This window comes from Octopus bimaculoides, chromosome 17, assembly GCF_001194135.2.
Source record: "Octopus bimaculoides isolate UCB-OBI-ISO-001 chromosome 17, ASM119413v2, whole genome shotgun sequence".
NCBI lineage: Eukaryota > Metazoa > Mollusca > Cephalopoda > Octopoda > Octopodidae > Octopus > Octopus bimaculoides.
This window is the reverse complement of record NC_068997.1, coordinates 36564198-36575289: the sequence shown is the minus strand read 5'-3', so window position 1 is coordinate 36575289 and position 11092 is coordinate 36564198. Positions and strand designations below refer to the sequence as shown.

Here is an 11092-nt window from a genome sequence, read left to right as displayed (position 1 = left end):
CGGGTGACACATGAAATTTTTCAAGCGAGATCGTTGCCAGTGCCCCTGGACTGGCTCTTGTGCGGGGCCGTCGTAGGATTTTCGAGCGAGATCCTTGCCAGTGTCCCTGGACTGGCTCTTGTGCGGGTGACACATGAAATGCACCATTTTGAGCGTGTCCGTTGCCAGTGCCGCCTGGCTGGCCTTCGTGGGATTTTCTAGCGAGATCGTTGCCAGTGCCACTGGACTGGCTCTTGTGCGGGTGGCACATAAAATGCACCATTTTGAGCGTGGCCGTTGCCAGTACCGCCTGACTGGCCTTCGTGCGGGTGACACGTAAAAGCACCCACTACACTCTGTGAGTGGTTGGCGTTAGGAAGGGCATCCAGCTGTAGAAACTCTGCCAAATCAGATTGGAGCCTGGTGTAGCCATCTGGTTTCACCAGTCCTCAGATGATGATGATATATATATGCTTTCGGTGCGAATGGCTTTATTATACGGTGCCGTATTTTACAATCCTATAAATAATGATAATGGTATTTTTATATAAGCTTAAAGCTTATGCCGTTCACCATGCAATGACTAACGAAAATAGTCTAATAACAGAGCATATAAGCCCTCGACAGAAAAAAGAAGGCTTTCCCATCTGTGTGGGACGTGAACCCACATCCCTTTGTTAACATGAATAAGTGTGGTACCTTCACACTTATACAACAACATATATAATATATATATGTATGTGTGTGTGTGTGTGTGTGTGTATACATATGCATATATGGGCACAGGACATAAACAACAATATGAAAACATGGAATACAAACTTTTTCGTTTCTTTTGGGAACAAAGAAAGAAACAAATGGAAAACAAGACAAGTAACATAAAAAGACCACTCTTCATCAGTTGTTGGCTGTTTTTCTTCTCCATATTTCAAGCAATTCATGACAAGATACATCTTCGAGAAAACTGTTACTACCACGTAGCAACTTAAAGAAAATTTGAGAATTTTTGCAGTGTCAAAGTTAGGAACAAAAAGTAAACTCTGTAATTGTTACCAATATAGCATAAGATTTCACCTCAAAGAATCATTGATTAGATTCCTTAAGGATCATTCTCATTGTTTATATTTCCAAAGTTTCAAATTTATACATTTAAAAATGGAGATTCAACACTGGAGTTTTATATCCATTTTCTTCATTCAATATAAACATTTCTGTGTTTGACTATATTTAACCATTAATATGTTAAATATATTAATCGTCTCACACATCATCAGGAATGATTTGCTTGATCGATTCATTATGTTTTCTTTTGGTTTTTTGTTCTAATGAAAATCATTCCTGATGACGTGTGAGACGATTAATATATTTAACTTATTAATGGTTAAATATAGTCAAACACAGAAATGTTTACATTGAATGAAGAAAATGGATATAAAACTCCGGTGTTGAATCTTCCTTTTTAAATGTATATATATATATATATATATATTTATTTATGTATGTATATATGCATGCATATATACCTAATTTGTGCTGCAATTGATTGAGGAAGGTCACGCAATGTCATGGTTTTATGTTGGTATATCGGTAACAGTTAGTTGGAAAATACTGCATTTGGAACAAGAAATTGACTACATGATGGACAGGAAATCAACTGTGTCGTTGACAGGAAATTGTATTGTTGGAGAGGAACTATATAGGTGTATATGTAGGTGTGTAGATGTGCTCATATGGTTTTGTGTGCTTCTCTGTAGATGTGAACATGCGAATCCGTACATGGGTACCTACTTGCACACCCACACAAGCTCACACCCATGAACCAGCATTTGTGCACTCACATGCAGAATACATGTATGCACACACATGCATATTCATTGATATGTACATATGTATATACACATGCATGTTCACATGCATATTAGTATATGTACACCTGCATACTCATGTATGTGCACATGCATGAGTATACATGCACATAACAAACATTGGAGATTGGTAATTGGCACTCCTGTTCATGGGGTTGGTTGGTGTTGGTGATGTCATTGCAGAGTAGCAGCTGGTAACAAGGTGGTATATCCAGGTTGTCGGTAGTTAGCCCTGCACCAACTACAACAACGTTTTGGCTTGGAGTGGGTTTACTGAGAAGCTCACAAAATGTGGACAACCCCCAAACACACTCTCCTTAGCCAAAAAGGATTAGGGAAAGGCAAATTATATGGTATAACCCCACTTTCAACTTAGAAGTTTCCACCAACGTAGCTGGGTGCTCCCTGTCGTTTATGAAGAAACACTTACCCAGAGGGCACAAGTATTACAAATTCTTCAACCCCCATAATGTCAAGGTGAGTTACTCCTGCTCAGACAACATCATATTTAACATTGCACACATCTACAAACGTAAAAATGCACCTGCACCACCCCCAACCTCAACCTGCATCTTCCGGAACCCCACGAGGTGCCCTTAGAGGGATCCTGCCTCTCGAGGACCGTAGTCTACAGAGCCACCCTTACACCATCCAATGGCATTACTAGGCACTATACAAGCTAATGACTTCATGGGAAGATATTCCCAGCATATGCACTCGTTCCGATCCAGGGACAGAGAGAACTCTACTTCCTTGTCTCGTTTCCTCTGTTGAGTCCATGACTTCCAAGACGAAACACCCAGCATCAAGTAGACTATTGTTGACAGAGCGCCACTGTATTCACCCAGTGCCCCCAACTGCCAGCTCTCCCTTTATGAAAATCTGCATATCCTCCGACAATCCACAGTATCCATCAACAAGGAAGTTGGTTTATCTTATTGCTGCCACTAGAGGTATGCCCTTCTGGTAAATCTCAAGCCTCTGACCTCCAACAACCTGGATATACCACCTTAGTACCAGCTGCTACCCTGCACCAAAGTCACCGCTACCAACCAACCCCATGACCAGGACCTCCAATTACCAATCCCCGATGTTTGTTATGTGCATGGATATTCATGTATGCACACATGCGAATACTCATGTGCATGCGTGTGTGCATGCACACTAATATGCATGCATATATACATATGTACATATGAATGAATACATGTGTGTATGTGCTCATACATGTGTTTTACATGCATGTGTGCATGCACACATGTTCATTTACATATGCATGTATATGTGGGCATGCGCATATGTACCCATGTACAGATGTTTACATTAGCATCAATAAAGACATGCATGCAAAACCATATGAGCACGTCTACACACTCGCACATACAACTATATACTTGCACATACCACCACTTCATACTTCCCCTCCAACAACCTGACTGATTTCCTGTCCACCACACAGCCGATTTTCCAACTAACTGTTACCAATATACAAACATCAAACCATGACACTATGTGACCTTCCTCAACGAATCACAGCCCACCTTACAGTAACAACAATCAACTTCTGTCAATCAAATTCAAAATGGAAGACTAGTGAAACTGTTTTGATCCATGCATGTAACTCCCAATAAGTTTGTTGAGTGCCCTTCTTTCATTCGCGCGCGCGCGCGCACACACACACACACACACACACACACATTTTTACTTTATAAAATATGAACTAGTTCTGGTTTTCAATATCCTTGAGAAATCTTCAAATTTATTTTGGGAACCAATCATCATTTGTGGAATGTGCATAAATTTCTACAATTGAGCATGGGATATAATTGATTCAAATCTGCTTTCATAACTAAAATTGCCTGACAAAAGTTACATGTCAAAATCATAGTGATTTTTGATTGGTTAATATACAAAATTTTCATATGGACTGCAGATCTAAAACAATAGAATAGAAGTTTACAAAGAAGGATATAATCATGAGTTGTTTTGGGATAAGTTGTCAGCAAGCATTTTAGTTGCATCTATTATCTCCTTATTGGTGTTTAAAGTGGCTAACTGTCATTTAGTTTAGTCTAACTTGCTCAAAATGTAATAATGTTGAGTTGAACTAAAAATTTGTTGTATAGTGAAATTGTACACCCTTTCCCAGTAAAAAGTGGTAGTAGCCAGCCATTATAAATAAATCAGTAGCTGGTTGACTAAGAGAAGGTCAAAAGATTGAGAGTACATGTAGACTGTATCCATAGTCGTATCTGTGTTGATATAGTAATTATACTGTGATACTGAGTGGACGTTATAATGATCCAAATTTTGAGGATAATAACATTGTATGATTGGGGGTCATACAGTGCCAGACAGAACCATTCTATCAACAATATCTGTCAGAGCAACAACCATCATCAAAAGACGGATACAACTGTGGCAAAAGACTGCTTTACAACAGTGGTGATAAGGAATAACAAAAAGTTTTAACTAATTAATATGGACAAAAAAGAAATAAAAATCTTGTTGTGCGAAGTTACGAAAATCGTAAGATATGGAAGATTTCTTAACTGGGATAGTTGATTTGCAAAAACAGCAATAAGAACAACACAAATTGCTGCAACAAATGTTACAACTAATGAAGTTGATAGCCAAACCGGAGAATAGATTTTCACCTGACCATATAGCAAATTCCATAAACGAATTCAAATATGACCCTGAAGGAGGAGTAACCTTCAAGGTTTACTTTCGAAGCTTTCAACAGATCTTTGAAATAGAATGCCAGGATTAGACAGACGGTATGAAAACACATCTAGTTTAAAGAAAACTAGGGACAGTACAGCATGAGAAGTATAGTAAATTCATATTGCCAAAAGAAGCATCCAACATAAATTTCACTAACACAGTTGACATTTTGTGCAAAATGTTTAGTGAAAAGAGCTCACTTTTGAATATTAGATGGAAATGTTTAAACATAGTAAAGAGCAAAGATGAAGACTTCACTACTTATGCAGGCAGAGTCAACAAAGAATATGAGAGATTTAGGCTAGATGTGCTTACTCCAAATTCTTTCAAGTGTTTAATTTTTGCGCAAGGATTGACAGATAGAGGGAAGCAGAAATCCGAATGAAAATCCTATAAAAACTGGAAATGAACCAGGATTTGACATTGCAGAAATTTTCAGAAGAGTGTGATAGGATATTAAAATTAAGGCATCGTGTAGAAGAAATTCAACAGAAAGAGTGTTTCCATATAAGACCAGTGCAGAAAAGTCAGAAGACAAATGAAGTGTTGCAGGGAAAACAAAAAATATCGGGATGTAGACCCATGTATAACATGTAGTGGGATGCACCTGAAAAAAGATCCTCCATATAAAAAAGGAAAGTATTTTCGCTGCAGGTTTACAGGACATATAAAATTGCACTGCAAAACTAGAATGATAGGAAAATGGAACAAACAAGAAAAAATAAATAGTTTGTCAGCAGAAAAAGCTCTAACTACCACAGAAAATTCATGAATGTGAAAATTGAAAGCATTAGCATCAAAATGTAATTAGACACAGGAAGTGATATCATCATCATCATTGTTTAACGTCCGCTTTCCATGCTAGCATGGGTTGGACGATTTGACTGAGGACTGGTGAAACCAGATGGCTACACCAGGCACCAATCTGATTTGGCAGAGTTTCTACAGCTGGATGACCTTTCTAACGCCAACCACTCAGAGAGTGTAGTGGGTGCTTTTATGTGCCACCAGCACGAAGGCCAGTCAGGTGGTACTGGCAACGGCCATGCTCAATATATATATACATATATTTGTATATATAGATGTGTATATATGTATGTGTATATATATATATATGTACGTATATATGTATATACATATATTTGTATATATGTATATGTGTATATATATATATGTATGTATATATGTATATACATATATTTGTATATATGTATGTATTTGGTGTATTTTATGTGCCACCCGCACAAGAGCCAGTCCAGGGGCACTGGCAACGATCGCGCTCGAAAATCCTACGAAGGCCAGTCAGGCGGTACTGACAACGGCCACGCTCAATATGGTGTATTTCATGTGTCACCTGCACAAGAGCCAGTCCAGGGGCACTGGCAACGATCTCGCTCGAAAATCCTACAAGGCCAGTCAGGCGGTACTGGCAACGGCCACGCTCAAAATTGTGTATTTCATGTGACACCCGCACAAGAGCCAGTCCAGGGGCACTGGCAACGTTCTCGCTCGAAAATCCTACGAATATCACAATCATAAATGAGAAAACATGGGAACAAATCGGTAAATCAAAATTATGTAGTTCAAACAAAATAAAGTACTGTGTTATAAGAAGAAAATTATATTTCACTGGTGAACACGTTTGTAATATAATGTTCAACGGTCAAACCAGAAAAGTGAATGTTTATGTATTGAAGAAATCCATGAATTTATTTGGCACCAAATGTATGGAGAAATTTAATTCATGGGATACACCCATAAGCGCTTTGTGCAATAACGTAAATGGAGCAGTCAAACAGTCAAATGAGGTTGAGGAACTGAAACAAAAAATGAAAGAAGCTTTCCCAAAAGTTTTTTTGGAAAGGTTTAAGCTGTTGCACAAAAATAAAAGCAAGGATTGCTATCAAAGAAAATTCAACACCTATTTTCAGGCCCAAATAGGATGTACTGTTTGCGATGGTAGACTAGGTCAATAATGAAGTAGACAGGTTGGAAAGCCTGAATATAATTGAAAAGATTGACCATGCAGACTGGGCAGCACTGGCAGTGTATGAAAAATAATAAACTAAGAGTGTGCACATACCTCTCAACCAAGTCAAACGACTGTTTACTCACACACAATTACTCACTCCCAAGCCCAGAAGAAGTGTTTGCTCAATTAAACAGAGGGATAATTTTCTCAAAGTTAGACCTTTCAAAGGTGTACCATCAAATTCAGTCAGAAAAAGATTGCACACATTTACTAACAATCAACATGCACCATGGATTGTATGATTACCATTTGTAAAAGTGGCACCCGCCATATTTCAACAAGTAATGGATGCGATGTTAACTGATTGCGACTTCACCATTGCATACCTAGATGACATTCCGATAAAGAGCAAATCTCAGGTGCAACATGTCTAACATATAAAGAAAGTATTCGAGAGAATAAATGAATAGGGACTAAAGCTGACAAGAAAAAGCAAAATTTTTCTGAAAATAATAAAATACCTAGATTAGTTAAGTAATCGATGAAAGTGGACACAGGTTTTTACATCATAGGGCATAGCCTAGTGGTTAGGGGTGTGGTACTCAGGATCATAGGTTCAATTTCCAGAATGTCTGCATGTTGTGTCCTGGAGCAATTCACTTTATTTCACATTGCTCCAGTCCACTCAGCTGTAAAGGGGTCACCCTGCAACGGAATAGCCTTCCAGTCAGGGGAAATGCTGACCTGCATAGCTAATCAGTGGGGTGGCATCATTCAAAAGCTAAAACAATGCAAAGTGCATTGTGACCAGCAATATATAACGTCTGATAGCCTGATCAATACCACGATTATATATAAACACACACACACACATTGCCATTTATTCTGTCTTTAAACTTAACCAAACTAAAATACTGGTTAAAAAGTAATCTACAGCTGTTATGGTAGCAAACGGATAATTTTCAAATTATATATTCTGCCTTATTTGTTTTTAACTTGCATCACTTTCTTCCCTGTGTACAATTAGCAAAATCTTTTGCATTCCTTTTCATGGGTTTTCCTTTCCTTTCCTATATTGCTGGTCATAAAAATCTCACCATCCATTTGTAAAGGGAGGGTTTTTTTTTTTTTTTTTTTGGTTACTGTTTGGCAATGTGATTTAACATGTCTTTTATATTAAACCCAAGAAGTGGAGATTGGTATTAATCTTTTACACCTGTGCCTGTCCCTTTATTTATACTTTTACTTTTCAACACCTAGCAAAAAGCCACCACTACCCAAACTTAATTGAGGGAGCTTTTTTTTTTGTCTTGGTAATCTCTTTAGTGTCAAAATGTGCTCCCCACCCCACCCTGACAAACGTGACAATGTTACAAGTATTCCTAGATTTGGTAAATTATTACCAAGTGTATATATCAAATTATATATAACGTAAAAGCTCCACTTAATGAATTATTAAAAAAAAAATGTCAAATGGATTTAGACAGAGAAATGCCAGAAAGCATTTAATGAGTTAAAAGATGTGTTAGCTTCAGGTTTATATTTTACACATTTTGATCCAAAGTTAGAGATAATACAAGCTACAGAAGCTAGCAAGTATCGAATAGAAACTGTGTTCCTACACAAAGATAATGAGGGCAGGAGAAAGGCTGTAGCTCACACATCAAGGAAATTATTGCCAGCAGAAAAGAGCTATAGCCAGATTGAAAGAGGCATTGGCTATTATATTTAGTGTGAAAAAATTTCACAGGTTCAATCATGGCTAACATTTTTGGTTGCAAACAGAGAATAGACCTCTAATAACAATATACAAATCCAAGAAAGGAATCCCAACACATACAGCAAACAGACTGCAGCAATGGGGGTACTATTCTATTAAACTATGATTATAGAATGGAATATCTGCCTTTAAAAAGTTGAGACATGTCGATAGTCTATCTTAGCTAATTCTGAGAAATAATGAACCACTGGAGAACACCATAATAGCAGCGCTAAGAGCAGAAGCAGAAACAAAAAAAGTGATGTGGAATATCATGTGTGAACTACCAGTAACTTGGAAGAAATAAAAAAAAAATGCAAGAAATGACAAATTTATCAATGAGGCAAAAAGAAAACTGTGGTCGACAAAATAAAGAAAGGTCTGATGCAAAGAACAGCTAAGATGTGAACATGTCCTCTATATGTGATGGTGTACTAATGTATGCTCAGAGGGTGGTCTTACCACAGACATTACAGAAGAGAAAGCTAAAAGAATTTCATGTGGCACACCCAGGCATCTCTAGAATGAAAGCGCTGATGCAAAGTTTCGTATACTGGCCAAGCATAGATAAGGAAGTTGAAAGCCTAGTAAAAGGCTGCAAAGGATGTGCACTGGCAGTGACTTGGCCAGAAGTGAAAATACCATGGTCCTGATTGCATATCGGTTTTGCAGGCCTGGTCAATGGATATTATTACCTCGTAGTAGTGGACAGCTACACAAAATGGCCTGAGGTAATAAACTTCTTACACAAGCTTTTCACAAGATTTGGTGCACCAGATATAATTGTCTCTGATAACAGAACACAGTTTGCATCCTGTGAGTTTAAAAGATTCTGCGAGATGTTCACGTTAGAACATAAAACTATAGCACCATATCACCCTAGATCGAATGGAAGAGTCAAACGGTTTGTGAACACTTTTAAGAGAGCTTTAAAGAAAGCTAATAAGGAAGCCATAGATAAGGTCACAATTCAACAATTCTTTAGGGTTTACGGGGTAACTCCAAACCTGAATGCACCAGAAGGAAGTTCAACAGCAGAATTAATGTTTGCCAGAAAAGTGAAGTTAGTATTCGATAAACTGTTGTTACTAGTGAAGAAAAAATATGTGCTAATAAAGACATGCCTAAATTCTTTAGAAACAGTGATAAGGTATATGTAAGAATTTTCAAAAATGGCAAGCAATACTGGGAAGGAGAAATTGTAACATGCTTAGGAAAAATGAGGTAATGTATGGCGTAAGAAGCAGAAATGGATTAGAAAGGAGACATAGAAATCAGCTTAAGGAAAGAGTCATAGAAAAGGAACCAATAAGAGTAGAAATACTGATGGATTGGCTATATGACACTTTTCAGGTTCCAACACCATTACAAGCAGTCAAAACCACCTGTACAAGGAAAAGGAAGAGCACTGAATTCCTAAAAGTAGACCCCCAAGAAGAAAACATTGAGTATATATACATGTATAAAAGAAAAGAAAAAAGAGATCAGGTGAATAAAAGAATTTGATTGTTAAATAAAATAATTATAAGAAGAGATGTTGTATAGTGAAACTACACCCCTCCCAGTAAAAAGTGGTAATAACCAGCCATTATAAATAGACCAGTAGCTAGTCGACAAAGGAAGGTCAAAAGGTCGAGAGTACCTGTAAACTGTGTTGATAGCCATGTCTTTGCTGATATAGTAATTATACTGTGATACTGAATGGACATTATAAGGATCCAACCTTTTGAGGATAATAACACTGTATGACTAGGGGTCGTGCAGTGCCAGATAGAACCAGTCTATCAACACTATCTGTCAGAGCAACAAACGTTGTCAAAAGACAACATTAATACAACAAAATTAATAGCTTAGTGTTTAGTTAAACTCCTCTGTGAGTATAGCTTGAAAAGAATTGGGTTTCCTCAATTACTTTCCCAATTTACAGTATATAAAGCTGAAATTAAAGGTTGTATCAGAAAAATGTAGTTTTGTGTCTAAAGTGAAATGAAAATTTAATGATTGAATCAAATTATTTTATGAACATTTGAAAAGAAAACAGCTAAGCATTATACTTTTATTGTCTTTCAGAACAAGTCCTTCAGTCTTTGAAAAAATATCTGGAAAAATACATATCTTCCGGGACTTTAAACTTGAATCACTTCAACAAAATTGAAGAACGGTTATTGGAAGATTTTAGCATGACAACCTTTTCCCATATGGGTTATGGACGATTCCTCTCATTCCTCCAGAATAATACATCAATAAAAAAAGTAAGTAATTTCTCTAGTAATGACAGTGATAATATCAGCGACAGCTTTGGCAGTTAAAGTTTGTTGTTGACATCCATTTTTCTTTGATCCTCTTAATGAGACATTTAATATATCCATATCAGTATATGACCTGTTTCTAGTAATATGATTTTTATGAGTTCATGAATGTTGATATTTTGTCCAACCCCTATATATATATATATATATATATATATATACTAGCAGTATAACCTGACGTTGTCCGGATGTGACTTATTACACCATCTACAATATGTCTTGCTAGGTGAAAATCAACTAAAAAAGAAAGCCTTACAACGAAAAAACTCTTATGATGTAAATATGTTCATAATTCAAACGATGACGAAATTAATAGGGAAAGTCTGAACGCTGTTTTGCGTAACATTATTAAGTGCACGTAAATTTCATCCGTCTAATTGGCTATAGAAATGCTTGTGCAAAACAACTTTTTGCACTGCCTTGATTATACATAGCAGGGTAATTCTTTTTCGCAGGAGGTAGGACAGCAATTTCTGATGAA

The 11092-nt window shown here is 37.1% G+C and overlaps 1 protein-coding gene across 1 annotated transcript in view; it reads left to right on the top strand.

The window, feature by feature from the left end:
- The window catches only part of LOC106877076 (uncharacterized), a 262423-nt gene that overhangs the window by 19003 nt on the left and 232328 nt on the right, over positions 1 to 11092 (top strand). Inside the window, exon 2 of the mRNA XM_052973794.1 lies at positions 10373 to 10554. Coding sequence (XP_052829754.1) covers positions 10373 to 10554 — 182 coding nt within the window. The remainder of the gene's footprint in view (positions 1 to 10372; positions 10555 to 11092) is intronic.